This window comes from Molothrus aeneus, chromosome 1 (genome assembly GCF_037042795.1).
Source record: "Molothrus aeneus isolate 106 chromosome 1, BPBGC_Maene_1.0, whole genome shotgun sequence".
NCBI classification, from domain to species: Eukaryota; Metazoa; Chordata; class Aves; order Passeriformes; family Icteridae; genus Molothrus; species Molothrus aeneus.
The window spans coordinates 102223338-102246445 of NC_089646.1; the positions used below are offsets into that span (position 1 = coordinate 102223338).

At 36.6% G+C, this 23108-nt stretch overlaps 1 protein-coding gene across 6 annotated transcripts in view; it reads right to left on the reverse strand.

Moving 5' to 3' along the window:
- PTPRM (protein tyrosine phosphatase receptor type M) overlaps positions 1-23108 on the reverse strand; it is a 441308-nt gene that overhangs the window by 250518 nt on the left and 167682 nt on the right. For all 6 annotated transcript variants that reach the window (XM_066561791.1, XM_066561798.1, XM_066561783.1 and 3 more), the window contains exon 7: positions 16706-16999. In XM_066561791.1, the coding sequence (XP_066417888.1) occupies positions 16706-16999 (294 nt within the window). The remainder of the gene's footprint in view (positions 1-16705; positions 17000-23108) is intronic.

Sequence of the window (23108 nt, forward strand, 5' to 3'; positions counted from 1 at the left end):
AATACTCACTGAAACAAGTCCAAGAACTATTTCCTAAATCTTCTCATTTCTAGGGACTTTCCTCAACAATTTAACACTCTCCTATTCTAAGATACGAAGGCTGTGCCATCTTTTTGACAGATGTCCAAATTCCTAAGCTTATTTCTTTTCTGAGTGAGTTCTGATGTCCAGAATGATGCTGTCTGCTAGCGGCCCCTCCTTGTACACAGGGTCACAAAGGTTTGTGTCAACTAGAATATTACTAACTGGATCCCAGCTACTCCTTTGCATCCAGGAATGGTTTCATGCTGAAGTTAGCACTTTTTGAGCAGGTTCACTGTCTCTGTGGGGAAAAAATCATTAACTCTGAATAATCCAAAACATGATGTATCTCTAGAAAACTGTGCAGAAATGCAGCTTTCATTTTTCTAAATCTAATTTCTGAAAGAGCAGCTCTGTCTCTTTTGGTGTTTATCTGAATCCCTGGAGGAGTCAGTGCTCCAGTGAAGATGAGATTGATGACTTGATAAAAGTGTAACCCAACTAAAGAAAAAGGTTCATCACCACAAGTTTCAAAAATGCTTTACTAATTCCTAGGATCATAGAGAAACCAAATGGCACATATGTATCAATGATAGACATCCTTTCAATGCTAAAACTTTAAGTTAAAAAATATCCCTTCTGGTTTGAAAAAGCATCAAAGAAACTGTCAAGAGTTTCTTGGATCAAATTCAGCTCTGAAGCAGCTCTTTATTTTACAAGGAAGATTAACCAGATGATGCAGGACATTCACATTTCTTTCATTCTTTTGACATTATTCCCTTTGGGATTTCTCTGATCTGTTTCACAGGGCAGTTCTGCTTGAAGCACCTGAAGAGTGCCTATGCCAAATATAATTCCTCCACAGGACAGAAAAGAGCTTCTTCTCTCTTATTGACAATCCCTTTGGAGACTGCAGCAGACCTTGGCTGGCCAAAGACAATAGGTCACAACGGAAAGAGACACTTAGCCAAAGTTTCAGGGAAGTTTCTAGCCCCAAAAGCAGAACTAAGAAGAAATGGAAAGGATCAGAACAGAGTCATAAAATCTAGCTCAACTGTCAGGTGTCCAAGGCTGAGAGCATTTTTGTGGTAATTGCTATGGCCAAACCTCTTCTATCCTGTGACAATCCACATCTCTTTCTGAAAGCATTGCAAAAGAAAACAAAGTTTAATCATTTTACAAACAAAGTGCTACAATTCTAATCTTAAATAATGCATCAATGGCCCGTATTTTTAAAAGATTCTTCTAATAATTTGTAGTATTTTGAAAAACTTAAAATCTCATATGTATCAGCAATTTTTTTTTTTTAACCTATATAAAGTTGGGGGGGGGGAAAGAAAAAAAATACTGTCCATTAGATCATAATCTCTTAGTTGTTTTATTTCTTGCATTTCCATTTCTGGTGGACTGGATACTAACAGTAAAGCAAACCTACAGCCTGTATCATCAAACAAGATAACTTTTATATTTTCACTCCATCCAGTCTTACCACACCAAACAGAATAAAATGGAATAGCATAAAATTTACCACATTTTTACGGGTATGCATATTTATTTCAGTGGGACTGAAGTGTAATTTGGTTCTAAATGCTACACTTTTAATGAAGGAGTTTTGTAAACCAGAAGCAAAATATGAAGCAGAGGAAGAAAAGTAAAAGATAGAGTCTAGACAAAAGAAGCTGTCACAAGAAGTGAAATAAACTGAAAAAGCAGATAGCACAGATAAGAATAATCTGTATTTTGAACAAACGTCCTATACATGAAAACTATGCTATAGTTCATGAAAAAAAAAAAAAAACAAGTAAGAAAAAAAAGAAAGGGGATATATAGGTAATCTATACACCCTATACTGATTCACCTACAGCAACATATTACATATATTTTTGGGCTTATAATTTAGTCTTTTTCACATTGCTAACTGGAAATTAGAAAAAGCCCATCTACAAGCAGGGTCAGAGTACAGGCCTCCCAGCCTGACATTGGCAGATCAGAACATCCAGAGTGCCACCACACACACCCCAGGACAAGTACAGAACTGGGCCCAGCCAGCATGGGGTTAGAAAAGGCAGGTCTTCTTCACCAACCTGTTTGCTTTTATGACAAAAATGACATGCTTATGAGTCCTGTCTACCTAGATTTCCATAAAGCATTTGACACCATCTCAGGAATAGTGAAGCCAGCAGGACCAGGGCAGTGATTGTCCCCCTGTACTCAGCACCGGTGAGGCCACACCTGGAATCCTGTGTTCAGTTTCGGGTCCCTCCCTGCAAGAAAGGTATTAAGGTGCTGGAGCATGTCCAGAGAAGGGCAACTGGGGTGGCAAAAGGTCTGGAGCACAAGGCTTATGAGGAATAGCTGAAGGAGCTGGAGGTGTTTAGTGTGGAGAAGAAGGAAGCTGAGGGGTGACCTTATTGCTCTGTACAACTATCGGAGGGTGTAGTGAGGTGGAGATTCCTCTCTTCTGCCATGTCTCAAGTGAAAAGATGAGAGGTAATGGCCCTCAATTGCTTAGACTAGATACTAGAAAAAAAAAAAATTCTGCCTCTGAAAGAGGCATTGGAATATGTTGCCCAGGGAGGTGGTGGAACCACCATTTCTGGAAGCATTTGAGAAGCATGTGGCTGTGGCACTTGAGGGGCAACTATGTGGTGCTAGGCTGATGAATTAACAAGACATTCTTTTTCAACCTCGATAATTCTGTTACTATCTGAAATCTGATGAAAAAAGACCCTCCAGAAAACCTCTCCTCTTCCATTAAGAATAAAAATAGAATGCAAACAAATCCAATCCTTCTGACAAAATGGGAGAATTATTTTTATTTTCCTCTAGAACATGAAACTCTGCTGGTAACACTGTACTGTTGTGAGCTTATTCTTAAGCAGCACAATTCCTTGGCACCTCTCACAGTATTTCAAATCAGCTGCATAAAATCCATGGCAGTTGACTTCAGAATTTGGTCTTTTTATCTGGTATGGAAATTCTCTTGTTTATATTAGATCTTTGGGCAACTTCTATCTCCACTGACGGAACAAATAGTATCATCCTTGAAAAAGCTACTGAAATTGAGCCGAGTCACTATGTTATACTTTAACTTGGCAATGGCCCATCTAAAATTAATAGATACAGTTTGGAAGATTAAGGAGACACTTGTCTTCTCTGTTTAGAATAAGAACACATCCTGCTCAGATTCAGAAAGTCAAAGCACCATCTTGCATTATATTGCAGAACTTAATCAACAATGTCCTAAAAGAGAGGGTTTAAACTAGATCTTATTTTAGGAAAGCAACTGATTTTTGTCCTTCATCAATAGGTATTAGGACTATAACTGTTCAACAGCCCAGGCAGGTCTTTTTACATATTTGATAGGAGCAACTGATCTTACCTTCATCCTAAAATGCTTTCTCTTTATCCCTAAAGAGACTTGTGGGTACTAACAAAGATGCAGTAGGTTAGTCTCTCTAGAAGCATTTTACTTTCAGTAGAAACAGATCAAAATTTAAAAGACAAATTTAAAATAGGAAATAAATAAAGGAGTCCTTTAGAAGATAAGCAAAACCACTTTGGCTTCTGCTTTCAATCAACCTTTTACAGCATCTCTCCCTCCATGCTGACTACAAGTTACCAAAGATACAAACTCAGTAGCACAACCACCATTCCTGATAGCCTATGTAAAAGCTGGAGGCAGCTCTTAGTTGGAAATTTATATTTCTGCTGAATATTAGAAAATAAGTTTACAGGAGTAGTATTTATTGTTTCCATAGGCACTAAGCTGTGCAAGGAACCACAGCATTTCCTTAGATTACTCATAGCAACTACAGGGCAAAATCAACAGAAAGTTTATTATGAAAATATTGACAAAATCTTTTCAAGTTTGATCATAGGAAGCAAAATTAAGTCTAGTTTTACTGGCTGATATTTAATTTTGCCAAAATAAAATGACCTGAAATAATAGCATGATGGAAATACAATTATACAGCATAATAAGATTGCTTATTAGTACCTTAAAAACAAACATTTCTTTGTTTCCATGATTACACCTGATAAATTCCATAGACTTGCCTCAGAAATTTTTTTTCAGCAATAGATCATAAGCAGTGAGAACCAAAATCTAGTGTTATTTCAATTATTGCTTTATCAACTGTGCTTTTCAGGATTATGCTTACATGACCTATTTTGTCATGTGGCTTACACAAAAAATGCTACCCAAAAACTGGAGCTAAGCATAACGAATAAAACAGGAATGTAATGAGAATGAGGACTGATATAAGCAAATAAAAATGCTGGAAATCAGCAAAAAATGCAGCCCCAGGTTGGACTGGATTAATGAGCTTCAACCAAACAAAAACTTTTACAAAAGGAAAGGACTCAAGGTCTCCTGAACCTCATCTAGAATGCTTCTATCTGAAATATGCTTACTCCTCTCCCCTCCTCAAAAATAGAGAGATTGCACATTCACTTCTGCTCCCCTACCCAGCCCAGAAAGCCACTTTTTTTGCCTTTTGTTTCTCTGTATGAAGAACTAGGATCTGTAATGCATGCCAGGTTTCTACAAGTTTTGATCTGTGAACAGGTAAAGGCTATTGACCCATGACACCTTCTGTATGTTCCTGCAGGTTGTTTCATTCCAGTGCATTCTTGAGTTGCTGCACATCTCACCTTCTGTTTTTTACTGGAAAAAGTGATTCCATTTGTAATGTTAATATCTAGTATCACTGCAACACCACTGAAGCCTTTTTTTCCCCATCCCAAACACAAAACCAGTAATTTTTGTACTTGTGGAAACTTAAAATTGAAAACAGGCAATTTTTTTTTTTTGTTTTCTACATCATGTACCCTGTTCCTCTTTTATAGCAATGCAAAAGTGTGATTTGAATACCTGGACAATTTTGTACCAGCCAAGACAAATGAAGTCACTGTCAGTTTCTTTTAAAACAGTATCTGAATAGGATATATTCTTTAATATTTCATACTGAAAAATATCAGATAGTCAATACTACTACTTTAAACTTAACTCAATGCATTTCCTTTTAGACAGGCATGTAAAAGCAACTAAGTAACTTCTGAAGTCATTTGCTAACCTTGTATTTAATGTTTTGCATGAGAAATAGCAAAAGCAAGTATATGCCTAGAGACACCAGTGCACACAGCTGTCACAAACATTTTATCACCAGTCCCTTACCAACTGTTTTTGCAACACTGCCAATTAGCAGCTTATTCTGAAATGGCTACTCTTCCTCTTTTATCATGATGGAAACTTTTAGCAAACATAGTTCAGCCTTTGCTTAAAATGAGTTTTAAATTAACTTATCCATTGTTATGTGTCTTTCCATCATCGTTTAATAGTTCCACCATCCCTTCAGGGCAAGAAATAATCTTGTGGAGGGAAAAAAAAAAAAAAAGGAATTGGTTACTTGTGCTGACAAAAATAAACCTAGGTGCATGTGTTGTAAATCTGAAAAATAAGTCATTATTTATATACAATCTAAGGACTTCATAAAGATTTGCTCCCATCAGTTGCTCATAATAAGCTAGCTGCTATGAAGAAATAATTAAATGTTTAGATGTGTCTAGGATTTACTTGTATTTATAGAATTCTCTGAATGTTACTTTTTTCTTCTTTGTGCATCGTTAAGACATGGAAAAGGCAGAACACTCTTGCCCTGCCATTTCAGCAATTCAACTTGTCAAATCAACTGCGATTAGATTACAATTGTTACAGAAGACATCTAAGGCCATGCCACTTTAAACTTCTCAATAACAGAAGACAGCTCAAAACATTTTAAAGAAAAAACCTCTTATCTGATCCATTGCAACATTGTGCATCTGTAAAGCTCCAAATGCAGAATAAACCTCTAAGATGTTATCTAATTGCAAATCGTATATTTGAACAATAGGTGCATAAATCATTTTGTGAAGATTAAAACTCGTTGTTTGCATGAAAAGAAAGAAGACATACAAACAGGTCTCAGCAGCTTGCAGTAGCAACCAGGAAGCAACTACTGCAGAGCATAAAAATAAAAGCAGAAAAGTATTTTCATAACAGATTTTTAAGATTTTAACACTGACTGCTTTCATAAGCAATGATCTGTAACTGGAGAGATTTACAGTAAAGTGGTAGTACACACAGCAGTAAACAACCACTTTGAATTTTAGTAGACAGTCTCTGAAAATTATTGTTATGAAAATAAACTATTTTCAAGGCACTTGTTTTAGGAACTCAGTACCAAATTGTAAACTAACTGCTTAGCAGAGATTGTGTCACTGTAACCCAGAATGAAATAAATTAGTTTTGGAAGATCCATGGCAAACTGTTCTGTGATGTTATCAGAGCAATAATAGTTCATTGTTTCAACAGTCTCATAGGTAAGATAAAGTAATTTTTACTCAGTCAAGAGTCCAACCATATTTTGAGATGAATGGCATATACATTTCACTTAAAGAACAAACAGATAGTATATCAAGAGGAATCAGAGTGCAATTAGACCTGTGCCTAATTAACAGTGATAACTGAAGCACATAAAACAGTACCGTAAATACAGAGACTAAATGAGTGTATGGAAGAAGAATGACATATCTAATTGTTAAATGACAGTGATTCTGAGATCTGCTCTTGCCTGCAAAAATCTGGTACCCAAACTTTTTAAATACTAATCTTTGCTGGTGCTCCCTTTGAAAGATTATGTAGGAATGAATGGAGTAGCCTTATAATGTATGTATTTATTTATTTTCTTTGAGACTCCAGTACTAGAAAGTAAAGGGTCCATCTCAATAACTGGACAGCTTGAAAATGAGAATACACTGTCACTTCTATCAGAAACAACTCTGTTCAAGACCAAACAGGATCTTGCTAAGATGGCCTTTAAACCATCATATTTCTTCATAAACAGCCTTAGATATAGACTTACACAAAGTAAAGGTTAATAAAGAGAAACAGTCTGAGAAGCCCTATCTGCATAATATTACTGTGAATTACAGCATGATTCAACCACCAGAATTTTTCATCTCCTTTTACAGTAAGTGAAAAAAGTAACAAAAGGATTTTTAGTTTCTTTTTAAAACAACTAACAATACAATGCTGTTTTTCAGTGAAAGGTTTTTTGACAAAAGAAATGCTTTCATTGATTACCCTGAATTATAAATTATAGCTCTCTAATTTTTCCTCTTATAAATGAATACTCTTGACAATCTAGCCTCACATGTCAGACAAAAAACTGAAACATTTATAATGGAAATTTAATTATAGTACAACTTTTGCCAGTCATCATTCCAAAGTCACCCATAATTATGCTCAGGTCATTAAAAGTTATTTTTTTCATTTACTTGGCCAAACATGCCAGTTACACATTGGTTCATCCTCTCAAATTCAACACTATGCAGCAGTAATTAAGAAAAGTTTTTCAAATTTTTTTAAGCTAATTGCCAACAAAACATCTGCAGAAATAGTCAAAACAAAGAGCAACTGACAGACAATTTGATTTTTGTTCCCAAAGAACATAAATTTTTAGAAATGAAAAGGCACTTCTGCATGTCAAGAGTAAACACTTATTACCTTTTTGCTTTACATGCATTTTCTATACGATAATTCTAAAAGATAACAGTCCACTATTAGCGTGATTTTCTACTGCAAAACTTTGGCACCAAAATACCTTCAGAGTGCTTTTCAAAAGTACCAACTAATGAACTAACAAATGAAACTGAACTCTCCCTTTCCCAAAAGAAAGCCCTTCTTTCTCCTTCCAGGAAGTGGATCAAATTTAATGGAATGAGTAAGCATGAACTAAATGCAGAGATAGTTGTTAATATATTTTAAATAACAACAAGTGTGCTCAAATCATGGTATAAATTAAAAGATACCTAAATGCAGACATCAAAAGTATAAATTTGAAAACGAAGTTGTTGAAAGTATTTGAGATGGTTGGGCATACTGAAATGCAAGAGCCGTAAGTCATAAACTTTACTGGAAATTTGATTTTAGTCTCCACTATTTGTCTTTTAACTCAGTACCTCGTGATAATGCTAAGCAAAGCCTTTCCCAATTTTATTTTTTTCTTCTTCTTTAAGATTTAAGTTAGTACTTCCTTGCTGAGTAAAATGTAAAATGTTTTTTTTCCTGGGCCAGAATTCACTCAGCCATGTAGACACAGAGTAGGAAAAAAAAAAGAATACACAGCATCTTTCCTCACATTTTTCTGGCCTCTTAATAAGAGTCTGGAAGAATCCCAGCTCCATGGGTATGCCCCTCTCTTCCTAAACAACACACTCAACAGCAATTACAGCAATTAGATGGATCATCATAAAACCCCCCTCTTTTTTTACAGCTATAGAAGCTGAGGTCTAGTGCTCTGTGAACTGTCTCAACTTTGTTTTTGTTGTAAACAGAAATGTCATGCACGCATGCTCACCATGAGAGCTCCTTGGATTGTAGGACAGAATTATCTACTTACAGCACTGCAACAGTCTAGTACTCTGAAGACAGAGTATTTTTTTCCTCCAAAATCAGGATATCTTTTCATCAGGATCTGCCCAGATTTCAGGTCTCAAACTTGACACATAGCCTACAGTCTAGGTTATAAAGTTGTAATTGAACTTTACAGAAAAAGATATTACCAGAAAAGCCAGAACTTAGCACCAGGTTTTTCTTCCTGGGAACCTTTAGGAGGTTGGACTGAATTCTGTAAACGACTCTACAGTTCAAAACAAACAGGTTTTCAAAGCCAAAGTGCCTCCCAAGCACTGAAAAAACCCAGAAGCACCTGAGTAGTGTAGTTGTTCATTCTCCTTTGAAGTGAGGTAAAATTAATATACCATTCTTTCTAAAAACCTTCGACAATTATGCTTTTTTATTAATTTGGAAAAAAACCTCAAACTACATTCCTGGATGTTTCATGCTTCATAGATACGTCAATAGAATTGTGCAGTTATGTGCTTTTAAAGCTGGCTAAAGCTACTGGGCAAGACAGCACATGGTCTAACAGTCTCAAACAAAAGAGTGAGCCTTAAAATACTAAAACCAAGGAGCATGCCTGTCTGTTCATCCATTTCCATCTTTCAACACCCTTTAAAACCACTGGCAAATTTCATCCAAATAACTCGCTTAAAATTTAAACTGATTTGATACAGTACTGCTAGAATTTAATTCCAGAAGATGAGAGAGCCAAACTAGTGCCCCCGGTTCAGGAGGCTCAGGGTAAACAAACAGAAGTCTAAGATCAAATACTCCATTTGACAAAAGATTTGTTGTTAATTGGGTGCTCCCTCCTGCCATGCAGGTCTGTCATAAGGGAAAGTGGGATTACTTTCACAAGGTGGTGATGTTTAGTACCACATAGATGTCTATGGTACATCGTATTTTCCTGATGCCTAAAACAAGAAGAGATTTTAGACTCGGCTTAGAAGTTCATGCAACTATATATAAACTTTTTTTTTAAGCAAGAAAACCGCCCTTTAGAGCCTAAATTCTCTTTGGCCATAGGGTTGATACATTCATATGTATATGAGGGAAAAAGAGATGGGGATATATGCATGTGTCTGTATATACACATACACACTCTTTGGCACACACAGTCAGTTATTCTTTTAGACAAACGGAAGTAAATATACACTAGTCACTTCAAATGTATAAAAGATTTTGCTTTGGTTCTGTTAAAGACCAAGTCAGAGGAAAAGCCATACTTTCCTGTTTCATTTGCCAAAGCTTTTGCCAAAGGATTAACATAATTAAAAATGAAGTTGGCCTATGAGTGGAAGACAATATGGTGTAACTCTATGTGAGAACTGGAACAGCTGATGTAAAAATAGGCCTCAAAAGAGGAGAGAAAGTGCTCAGCATAAAGTTGGTAAGGATAAATTTCAACGCACCCATGAAATTTCACTGGAAATACAGAGAATGTCCATTCCTGCTATTTTTAATTGTTTTTAATAACAGAGTACCAATGCATTAATTTAAATCTGCAGTAATAATACACTTCTGAGAAGAGAGATCCAAAGCATCTATGAAACAGCTTGTATTTCATTTGTTCAGAACAGAGTAATACTAAGGAACACTCTGTAAACATGGTGGTTTTTTACAAGTATTTACAATTATTTATTATTTACCACTTTCATTAAAGATGCCCACATGGCAGTCTTTTATTTATAACCAGTACATTCTCAGCTTGCAGGGTTTTTATCACACTGTAACAAGCAGTTCTTCCTGAATTGAAGTTGGGTACAATAATTGTTTGAGTGTTTTTGAGCATATCCTTGTAACTAATAAGATACTGCAGCAAAGACTGGAGATGAAGATATGTCACAGGAGAAGTCATATTATCTACTTTTCCTTAAGGGCCATTATGTTTTATTCACATTGCCTCCACCTGGAAGATGTGAAATTAATAATTTTGCCCCTCAGGTTTGCTCTAAGTTAGTGAAGGTTCATTTGTCTCAAAGAGCAGGTTAATTTCTTCCTCTGCAAATGTTTTGAAATGGGAATCTGTTAAAGTGAAAAAATAAGTCACCATTTATAAGACACCACTGCTTTTCACACAACCAAGGCATGGCAATTATTATTCCTCTGTTTCCAGCTGTATATTAAACCAGCTGTAACTGTCAGGAAAAAACCCCAAATGTTTCTCCTTATTCTAATGTGCAACTTCTCAAAACAAACTGATCGGACAGTAAGGTTTCATGCTCTGTGTCCTACCTATACTAGACTGTGTCTATATTCCTCTCATATTTCAGAGCACACGTGTCAGAAAGAGCCAACAGACCTACATACTTGCAGCAGTTTTCCTGTCCTCTTTTTTTCCCCTCCCCTTCATTTGGTGGGGAGTTAAAATGTTCTGTTTCCCAAGTGAGATCTCTGGATCCTTTATATAACCAAAACCTATTTATTTAGGGACCAATGGAGACACAAAAGTGCAGGTATTAGTAATTTCTATATAAATCCAGTTCTCTTGGTTGCCAGTATTAGAAGTTTTTGTGTTCATGGGCTGAAAATTCACTGAATGGAGAACCAACCTTTGATTTCCCCTGCAAAGGAAAGACCCATTTGAGATGAAGGGGCAGATACTCTCATGGTGTTTATTTCCTAAAACAAAAGGTTCTGTTTTCACTGGCAACAACAAATGTAGAGAAGCATCCAGAACAACGCAGTCAGTGTAACTTCAACTTTTGTCTGTGTTTAGGTCTTTCCATCACACTTCACCTCACTGTTTATACAGCTTCAGGTGAGGACAGGAATACAGTGAAGATCATGATCTGAGTATTAAAGCAGAGTTTAGGAATATGACTTCCCCTCTGTGAATCTATGCTGACCACTCCTGATCATGTTTTTGTCCCTTATGTTAGTAAAAATGGTTTCCAAGTATGGCTGTTCCATCATCTTCCCAGGGTTTATGGTGAGACTATCCAGACTGTAGTTTTTTGTTTGGTGTTTTTTCCTTTTTTTTTTTTCCCCAGGAACTTAAAGGACTCCAAAGGGGAAATTCTAGACTGTAAGACAAAGAGGAATAGAACTGGATTTAAAGAGATTTGTGTATGGGAGGAATTTGGATTATCTGGGTTTTTTCCACCCCAAGATTCTTGATAACACAATGGAAGCTGTTCTGTTAAACAGCATCAGAGAAGTCATCTCAGTGAGTAGCACCTTGGGCGCCTTGTTTCCAGACAAGTGGCTGTCAAAGAAGAGCTTTAATACATTAGTCAGTGCTGAAAACCATTTGTGTTTTCTGAAGATGCATTTCTGTTTTGTTTCCCTATCAGAATTAAGTGACCAGTGATACAGACAGATGGACATATATCTCACTACATAGTATTTTCTTGGAATTTTATTAAAATCTTTCAGTTTACCTCCTGCACCTCTGAAAGCTGAAAAATCACCTGCTACAGTGCAGAAAATCCAAAACTAGCTTTTACCCTTAGAAGAAAGAGACCTCATATGAGACAGTTTGTAGAACAAAGGCTTTAGAAAAAAGGACAATACAGTAGGATCTTACTTTCATAATAAAAACAAAAATAAAATGTAAGTTCTCTGTGGACTTCTAGTTCTGATAAATCAATGCAACTTTCTACTAAAGTTTATTACAGTTTCAGGTCAGGAATGGAGACTTTAGAAATATCATGGAACTTTTCCATGGAAAATAAAATGGTGCAACATCTGCACCCTACTCCTCAGGGTTCAGATGTCTCTGACCTGAGGTCGAGCTCTAATACAACACCGCGGCAAAAACCTTGGTTAAAACTTCTGAAGAAAATTGCTAAGAGAAAGAGACGTGGGAAAAAACCTGCAGTATGGCTTCAAGTTGACATTTTCCTATGATCACAAAACTAAGCACTGTTAAGACTTCGTTATATGTCTGAAAAAATCCTGAATCTCTTCACAGGCAGCTCCCCATGGTATAGCAATGAGAAGGAATAACTTAATTCCCCGTGACACTAAGATCCTTCCTCTTTTCTTGAGACAAAAAGGTAAAGAGACTGCAGTCTTGAAGGACAGAGAAAGGCAGCTGCCATTTCAACCTAGAGAAGTTCTTAGGAAGGAACTCATCTTTCCTAACAGTGAAGGGCATGGAAATCAGCAGTAAGCACCACTGAGTTTCAAGAAAGGCTAGGACATGGACACTGACAAAGGGAGAGACTAACAAGAGAATAACAAAAGAAAGGTGGAAAACAGGGAAAACCAAAAAAAAAACTGACTTATTATTCTGAATGTTGTACACAAGAAGATACAGACTGTCCATCCTGAAGACCTGGACAGTGCTCCATGTCATAGGGCAGGACAAAAGTGGTGAGTACTGCCCAGCATACCTGAGCACACTGAATTTCAATACAGGGTTCAGAGAGTTCCTGGCCTGTGCCATCTGCCCAGAGAACTTCTGCCTTGTGCAACTTGATGCAGATCTGAATTGATCAGAGGGAAGAGGATACTCATTCCATCAGTGTATTCTGACACACAGATTTTTTTTCACAATGCCAGTGGATGCCAGTGGGCAGCACAGAACAGGTGAAATAATTTTGACACCTTGGAAGAATAACCAGCTGAATGCAAAACAATGAGCAAACTGAGAAAAACAAAGATTATTCATTTTCAAGAGAGGGGATTTAAAGAGTTCCTCTGCTCTGTTCTTCCAGTTTGTAACAAGCCTTCTAGGAGTACCAGACATTTCAAAACAGACCTGCAGCAGTGTTTAAAGAGCTCAGTTGTACTGGGAGTAACAGCTTTCCTCCTGACAAGCTCAGGTGATGGGATAGAAGAGACAGCAAAATCAACTATGTTAATTAAAACATTCCTGTTACTTCATTGTATGAAAATTAATGGTTAAATTGACAGTGATTGTTTTTGCAAATACTCCAGGGCAGTAATTGTGTCTTAGCACAAAGAAGTAGAGATCTGACTGTTAAAAAAACTCCACAGTTTGGAGATAATTCGTAAGAAGATTCTTTTATTTATTTTTCAATTTTCCTAAGTTACAATAGAGTTTTCTGGTTCAGTAAAGGAAAATATGCTAATTTTCAGAAATTATGCCAAATGTCACAGTGAAAAAAAAAATTATGAGAAAAAGAAAACAACTTTTCCTAGGGAGCCTTAACAATCCCCTCCTTTAGCAGGAGGGAGGATTTTATTTTAACTTTTCTTCCTAAGGTAGCTGTCTTTAAGATGTATCTGTTCACCAGCAGATTCAAGGAACAACATAAATTAGAAATAAAGTCTCCTAATAGTGGAGTCATAGCAAAGAAAAAAAAATAAATTTGCAGGAGCTCATTTAGCAGTTCTGCATTATTCAAGTGTGTTTTAAGTGGGGCACTGTTTCACCACCAGAATGCAGAGACACAGACCAGATCAAGATTTGTATCATGCAATGAATGTCAAAGACAAAGCATGCTGGAAAGCCCTGAAATTAATAAATCTACCCACAGAAATACTGATATGGCTAAGAAGAAACTATGTAACACAGTCTGTTTTACTAATTCTTCAACATATCAACTTTAGTTTTACTATGGACAGTTCCACTGGTTTTGGGTCAGACTGGGTCTCATCAGGAACAATAGTGATAGGACAAGGGGAAGAGCTTCAAACTGGAAGTAGGTTTACATCAGATATTAGGAAGAAATTCTTTACTATGAGGGTGGTGAGGCAGTTGGAACTGGTTGCCCAGAGAAGTTGTGGATGCCCCATCCCTGGCATTCTGTATTCTAGGTTCACAACACCATATGAGATGGCTGTGGGGAGAGGGAGATTTCAGCATAGGAACAGGTGGTTTAAATTCCAGACAATCTGGTAAGGCCTCCACTTCATACCTTTAAATGAGAAAACCCCTTCTTTCTGAGTCTGACTCAAATGTGGTTTACCATGGCCAAAATCCATTAAACTCCTTCAAACCTGTTCACATTCTAGGTTAAATCTAATCCAGACCTCAATGTAATTCTCTGGCTTTCTGAGAATTACACTGAAAGAGCACTTACATTGTATTTCATCAAAAGGAAACAAAGCACTTTCTGAAGTGGCAACTGCTCCATTAAGTGTGATGCAACCAAGTCTGGAGAGATTTTTTTTCTTTGCATTCTAATTATAGATGCTTTTATTTCATAAAGTTATAGATAAGACTTGTCTATTACAAGCCTCTGAAATCTCATTTTGCTAAAATGAAAACGTATTTCAAATGCTTTGGAGAACTATTAAGATTATTGAATGCCTAGCATACTGCTTCAAGTCTCCAAGCGGTTCACTATCTTCCTCTAGGGAACAGGCAAGCAGCATGCAATTATCACAGTAATTAAAAAGGTGCAATGATTCTTCTCTTAAAGACTCCTGTTTTATTAATTCTATGGTATGCTTTGGAGACTGGCATTATTTTACTCCTACCCAGCTTAATTATACCGTCATTAGTTTATCAGCATCTCTTTTTAAACCCTTGGGCCAGTTATTAGCATGTCACTTGCTAACAGTTAACCAATAACCACTACACCTTCAAAGCAGGGTCTTCTGCTATAAAAAAAGCCAATTTGTAGAGACAGATTCAATATCATCATTCAATTTACATTTTTCACTCATTTAACTTTCTGCTTCTAATTTAAGAAGGTTACTGTTTAGCTTAATGAAAACACAAATAATTCTGATGTATTACAAGACACTACCAGGTAATAAAACACTTCCAGTATACAATGGTTTATGAAACTGAATACCTGTTTTAATACTCAACAGTATGTACCACTGAGAAAACAAAGCATATGATATTCTTAAATATAACTAAAATTGTGGATATCACTCTCTCCTAAGTCTGGCTGAGGTGGAGTTAAATTTCCTTCACAGCAGCCTGTTTGGCACTGCATTTTGGATCTGTGACTAATCCAAGGTTGGTAACACAACACAATCCTACAGGACAGAATCATACAGCAGCAAACACAGCATTACCTGATCATACAAGCAGATGAAAAAACTATTAGAAAAACTGTTTAGTGCTAAAATAACTGAAATAATTGTGTATTAAATATCTACTTACCTTGTCTAGACATACATTTAAATTATTATGAAGGGCATAGTGACCCAGAAACCCTCCTGAAGGAAGCTATACTTCATTTGTATGCTCCACTTTTGACTAAGCTGAAGTTAGCTTAGCTTAGTAGAGAAAATCTTATAAATACAAAATTCTTAACTATTACTATAATTTAGCTGCATTGCTTTCTTTACATTAGATACTTCTTTCCAGTTATGAGAGGAAGAAAAAGTATCAAAAATAACATCAAATATTTAGTACTCGTATAAGTTTGCATCTTCCGAACATAAATGTGCGATTCTGACAGCAACTATATTTCATTTTGTGTTTGACATCACACCGATTCAATTCAACTGAAATGACATTTACTCACTGATAGGTGGCCAGGTGACTTTAAAAAAAGTATATGCAATGGAAACAGTATTTCTGTTGAAGTACACAATTTTTTGTGTTAAAAAGGCAAGTAAGACTAAGTAATTCCTTAAAAGACTAGGAACAATGAGCTAATACCACTTGTTACTCCCATTTTCTCTAGCTACGCTCCTGCCTATCTTCCACCAGCTTTACAGCAGCAAAGAGATGATTCAAAATATTGGGGGAAAATAGTAATGACTGAAGAAAATCCAGGTCACAGTATCCTCTATTATTTTCTGAGCAGCTAAATCCCAAACTAATATCACTGCCAGTCTCACTGAAAATTATTCTACAATTGCTTCTATAAAATAGGTGAACTTTGTATGCTATTACAATCAGAGGTCAGCTCTATTAATTATAACATCCAAAACAGTAGCCAAGATTGCTACAACGCACCAGAAATTGCACTATCTCATTCAGGAAAGAGACATGCTGTCAGTCACTCAAGAAAGCAGTCCTTTGCTAAACCTCATCTGCTAATTGGGACTCAACAGTGAATGCTTTTGCTGTTACCCAGGATCTCTTTCCACTTTATCTACAAGTTTGATACAACTGACATCGGAAAAAAAAAAATAAAAGCACGCACAGTCATTATTTCATCTGCAGTCTACAGGGGCATGGAAGGTTGCTTTCAAGGTCACTGTAGCTGGAAAATGCCAATATGTTATACTTAAAACCATTCAGTCTTAATTCCTGCAACCTGCTGGTTTAAGACAGTAAAAACTGCCAGTGAATTAACTTATGTCTTCAGCCCTAGAAACATGTTTACATCTTTCCTGTCACTTTGAAGTACTCACCAGCACATTTTGTTCTTGTTTTGAGAGCTGGGCCAGGAGATCCTGTTCCTCCTTCACCTGGTCTTGTAAGTAACACACTGATTTCATATTCTGTATCAGGATCCAGGTGCCCAATCTTATAGCTTGTGGAGTCCACAGGTTGTATGTCATACCAGCTTCCACTCGAAGTTCGATACTCAACTTCTCTTTGAATAATGGGTCCATCCCCATTGATGGAATTGGCATTCAGCTGTATCCAGAGGTAAGTTGCACCAACTGAGGACAGCTGAGGTGGAGCAATGGGAACTGGTGGCTCTGAAAAACAGTGAGGTATGATAACAAGCCATGATTACACTTCAATTTTTTCTACTTCTAAAACATTCAAATAAGCAATGTACTACATTAGAGCTGAAGACAGCATAAAAACATGGATATGAAGAAATCACCTCTACAGACTGACTTATTTTCATTAAAATGCAATATTCAGATTCTTTTGCTTATGCAGTTGGAGATTTTAACCTGTAGCTTTTGGTTTAAACCTCATAACTCCAAATCAGGTGCAAATGGAATTCTATTCACTCGACATTCCATGGCAACTCCCAATTTAAAAAGAAAGATTCTCAGGTATTCTCATACAAATACAGTTTTTTCTTGATATTAATATTAACCCTACTCAAAACTAGTATTTTCAAGATACCATTCATGTTGTAGCCTATCCTTACACATAACGAGAATAGGAATTTCTGCAGAGAAACAAAATGAATTTTTTATGAATTATTTTCCATATACCTAACTACTCAGCCTTCATATTTTCAGACTTCTGTGTAAGCAGAGTAAGTACAGTAATTTTTCAATTTTATACTTTGGTTATAATCAAGGATCTTCTAAATGAAAGCTATTGGAGGATTTCTTGAGTTTTTACTTGAGGTCTGTTTCTACTTCATGTAATGGCTATTTTCACTAACTGCCATACAGAAATGGTATTCTGCATCACAGAGCAAGCATTCATGTGATATCCTGATAATTTGGATTCTGAATATTTCAAACCCGACCAAAGTTTTAAACCCACTTTAATTTAATATTTGATGGACATCTTATTTTAAATTAGACTGCAGAAATAATTTGCAGACATCATCTTTTTTAAAGGTAAATAACAAATAATTTTTTACCCTACTGGTTAAATTATTCCGCTATTTCATGCATCATATCTGCAAAAAATTCACCTTCTTGTTGGTTAAATATATTCAAGTAGAATGAAATCAAGCCACTGTAATAAGGCACTATTTGATCCAATATTCTTTTCCATTCTTAACATATCTATCAGCAAACACTGCCACCTTCTTAAGACTACACAGAATATGCAATGAAGAAAGGACATCTGTCTTCCCTAAGCTTTAGATTCAGATTGAGCCTCTTATGCTAACCATTTCCCTCTGTGTTGAGATACAGGTAGTCAAACAGACAAGAAGTTGAATTTATCTATTTCATCATTTTGTCATGCTCTTCAAAGTCACAATTAAAGCAAAGAAAATAAAAGAATGAAGCAAAAGGGAGAAAGGATCTCTGGGAAGCATTCAGTATTTCCTGAATATTTCCTGAGAAACAGCAGAATTGCTATTTTAACAAATATGTAATTATCCTACAGTATTCTACCTTTTTTCATTTATAGAAAGACTAACTCAGAACACTCAGTGCACTGAAGATTAGCTGTGTCTCAGATAGATGGTGTTTCTAATTAGCAAGGTACACTTGTATGCAAGCTTCTATCTGTGCAATCTGTTAGCAATTGATGAAATAAAACACTACAAACCAGCAAACACAGGCATCATTCACTGTGTGTTTTCATCTTATAAAAACTAAGTGATTACTATCATGAAGAACAGAATACAAAGGGCAACAAACGAGAACATCTTCAAAGATATCTATTAAGCATTACTAATTGGAATTGACATAAAAATAAAAATATTGTGGCAGATTCCAGGATATAAAGAATATTGTTTAGATTTTCAAATCAGCAGTGAAAACATTGTTTTATGTCAATAGCAATATATGGCAAACTGATGTCATTGTTGAGTTAGAAACATACTGCAGTTTTATTGAAACTATTCTTCCTGAAGTATGTAAACTATGGCTCCATACAGTGATAGTATGTCTGGAAACAGTTCTGACTTGACTCAAAATGATTTAGCATCAATTTAAATCACTAGGCTGTTTTGTGAACCAAGACGTGAAATGGAACTTTTATAAAGCATCCTAAGGCCTTTAGTTAGCCATGCTGAAAGAACAGTTAATTACTTTCAAGTTTCAAATGCTACTAAAGGCTGTTGAAGTGCTATTCAAAATGCAAACTCAGGAGTTAGGTCACTAAGGTTAGTGGTTACACCAATTCATTCCAAATATTACAAGTACTTGAAACAGATAGTATTTTATTGTCTTTATATACCTCAGGGCATGTTTTTCAATTCTCTGGGACCACAATGAAAAGGTTAATTCAAGTTACACTATTTCAGCAAAGCCTGCAATTTTATACTATTAACATGGTTTAAGACCAAAAGTTACCTTCTTACCAGAGATTGAGAGTACCTAAAATCAACCCTTCATTACACATATGATGCTCATATTAAGTGACTGGTTAAAAACATGAGAGTCAATTAAAGCAGATCCTCTAATACAAACATTGTATATACAAATATAATGAACTGATTTTAAGAGTGAAGTCTGAAATGTATTCTTCTGTTTTATTAATTTATTTTTTCTTTTGACAGAATGATTTAATATTTTTAAGATGCTGAGGAGTTTGAATCAGGTAGGTACCACACTGCAGCACTACTGTCCTTCACTAAAAGCAGTTTTACTGGCAGCCCCTGGGGTAGTCTCAATAAAATTTCATGCAAATTAATACCTTTACAAAACAGTACAATAGACTTGATATTTCAGGGCTGTGTATGTTCAAGGAAGGATGTTCAACTGACAGCAGAAACAAGTTTGTAGCAGTAGCTATTTAGTACAATGACTTATCTTGAAGAGGAGTTCTTCCTTGCAGATCTCCTCCTGAAGCAAATGGCCAAATTTTTTCAGTACTGTGAATATTTTGAACATAGGTTTCTAAAATAGAATATTAACTGAAAAAAAAAAGTGGATCCATATTTCAAATTTTATGCCTTTTAAGACTTCAAACCTCCTCTTGAATTCTCTGACAAATGACAATGGGCACAATACCTTAAGGAAAGAGAATAGTGGCTACCTTACAAAGCCAGAGGTCTCCAGGTGAAAGCTTTAAGCAGGTGCTCTCAAGTAACTCTACATAAATGGGTCACTTATATTAAATATGAGAAAAAGACAGACTTTATCATAAAGAGCAGCCCCTTCTCTCACACAGATAATAAAAACAAATGTAGACATACATGAATGTAAACTATTTAGTCTTATGCACTTTTTATAAATTGAAAACACACTTGAAACTGCAACTCCATTTAAACTACTTTGTTCTTAAATTACACAGATTTTCCAAACATTTTCTACAACATCTTAACATCTTTTACCTTGCAGTTATTTTCAAATTTTAATTGGGAGGGCAAAGGCATCACACTGAGATGCCACTGGAGGTAATATAAATCTCTAAGATTTAAGTGAGTTAAAGAAGACAAAAATAGACATTTCTTCTCTGTGGCTCAGAAGCACTATCTTGAAAAATGACAAAATCTACTTCCTCACTTTTTGCAAATGCATGAATGTGGATATGTTTACCCTCCCCTCTTTCTTCCCCTCTACAAAATCATAGAATCATGTTGGAAAATACCTCCAAGATAATGAAATTCAATCTTTGACCAAACACCAAGATGCCAACCAAACCATGGCACTAAGTCAATGTTTTCAGGGATGCGGACCCCACTCCCTCCCTGGGCAGCCCATTCCAATGCTTAACCAAGAAAAAAATATTCTTCCTGATGTCCACCCCATATCTCCCTGGCAATGCTGGAGTCTATGAGCTCTTGTCCTTTCCCCTGTTGCTGGGAGAAGAGGCTGACCCCCACCTGGCTATGACCTCCTGTCAGGCAGCTGTAGAGAGCAATGAGGTCCCTTCTGAGCCACCTTTTCTCCAGGCCAAATATCCCCAGCCCCATCAGCTGCTCCTGACCCACTCTCCAGACTCTTCACCAGCTCCTTGCCCTTCTCTGGACTCACTCCAGCACCTCAGTGTCTTTCCTGTAGTAAGGGGAGCAGAATGAGACACAGCACTCAAGGTGTAGCCAGCCTCACCAGTGCCAAGTACAGGGGGGACAATCACTGCCCTGGTCCTGCTGGCCAGATCCAGGCCAGGGCGCCACTGGCCTTCTTGGTCACCACATGCCAGCTCAGGTTCTTGGTCACTTCCTTGGTCACCACATGCCAGCTCAGGTTCAGCCAGATGTCAACCAGCACCCCCATATCTTTCTCCCCAGCTTTTAGCACTTGTGTAGTCCCCATTTTCACCTACCTTCCCCCTCTCATTTCAAAACACCGCCCAGTTTGCCTTTCCTTTCTGTCCCAGCATGAACAACCTCATCTGGGTATGCAAGCTTCCTGTTCTTGCACTCCTCACTATCCACATTGTTAATCTATCACCATTTTACTCTCAAAGTACAAGGATGAGGACTGTATACTAAAAGCACACAAATGGTAAGCTCATAGGTCTTGATCCTGTGCCTGGATCCAGCACTGCCCCAGAGGAGCTCAGAATCCTCCTTGCAATTAAATTCCGTACACTGTATTTAGAATTTCAGGGGAATTGGAAACATGAACTCAAAGGAGTCCCAGGGTCTTGCTGGGTTTTATTTAGTAGTTTGTTAACTAACTATATTTGAGAACAGATTTTCACAGGAAGAGAAATATCACATTTTTGACATAACTAGTACCCTCTTGAAAAAATATTACTGCTTCAAAGTCCAGAGCCTACAGCACTTTCCTATGGCAAGTTCACTAAGATGGATGAACTCTATCAGCTTTTCTTGTTGGAGGTTTTCTCAACACCTCCAGGCTGAGGCACACTCCCACACTGAAAAATACAAGTCTCCAGTCAGTTTGCTACAAAATAAGCACATGAAACTGGACTCCATTATAGGAATTGTTAGGCAGCAATAAAAATACGTTCTAATGCCACCACTGCTGGTAAAAAAAAGGGTACAGAGAGTGATGGATCCAGCATGAAGATGCCAAGTATCTGTGTATATTTAATGTATGAGAACAGTTGATACCACAGATAAGTAATTATTGATATTTTCTTACTATGTCTTGATGTCAAAATGGCTTTGTCCTCCAGAACAAATTCCTTGCTCTAGAGGTCTTGAAGAGGTTTGGTTCTGTTCCCAGTGTTAAAAAAAATTTCCATTTGGAAAATTCAGACATTTAAGCTGCCAGCATTACAGATGGCTACCTTTCTATGCCCTTGCTTAAAAACCTAGCCAAACTCCTTTTAACCAATTTGACACCTAGGTTTACCTTGTTTGAACTCAATAAGCAGTCTGAACTCTGTAATAATCTGATGTCTGCTTGACAGGCTCATTCTGTTCTCCTAAATCTAATCTGCGTTGGATCTGCCCGCTCTTAGAAAACTTCAACCTAGGGACTGTATGCAGAACTCTAATTTACTCCACCAAACACATTTAATCAATTCCACCTGACTATTTTCCTTTTGCTCAATGTTTGATTACTTTTATGTCATCTATTAGATATGAGCTGATGTTTTTTAGAATAAGTGGGTTATCTGACAAGGCCAATTTCATGCCTCCCATTAGATAAAGTGACATTTCAATCCAATTCTCTGACAAACTTAGATGAGGATATCGTGCCATTTGAGCACATACAATGACAAGGCACTTGTCTTTTCAGCCTTTCTTATTGGAACAAACACTCAGGTAAATTGAAAACCTCCCCTTCAGGATTTATTTAAATAGAACAATCAATACTTTATTACACCATCCTCTAAAAGGTATGTAAGTTACCACAAACAAGTTTTCAACTAAAACTTTCCTCTCTCCACTTTAAGGCTGGACTAATTGTTCACTGACAAGCTTTTTCTCATTAACTAGACAATACTCATGTTTACTATTATTTAATAACAGAACAAATAGCTCTTTAATTGCAATTTTCCCCCTCCATACTGCTGAAACCTTGCTGTAACATGCTCACTCAGGTGAAAAAAGAAGACCAAAAAAAAGAAGAGAGTAAGAACACCTGGCAGTTTCTTACATGTCTTTCATTTTCAAGATCTCATTCCTATTCCTTTGTGATTGTAGGTTTGATTCGCAGCACCTGAAACTAGCAGCCCTTCTGTTCTTTTCAAGAGTTCTGGTACCTTGTCTCCAGTGCCACATGAGCACTACAAAGCCTAAAGATCTTTCCACACATAATTGGAATCTACTTAGAGTAAGTTCCTATTTAGTGA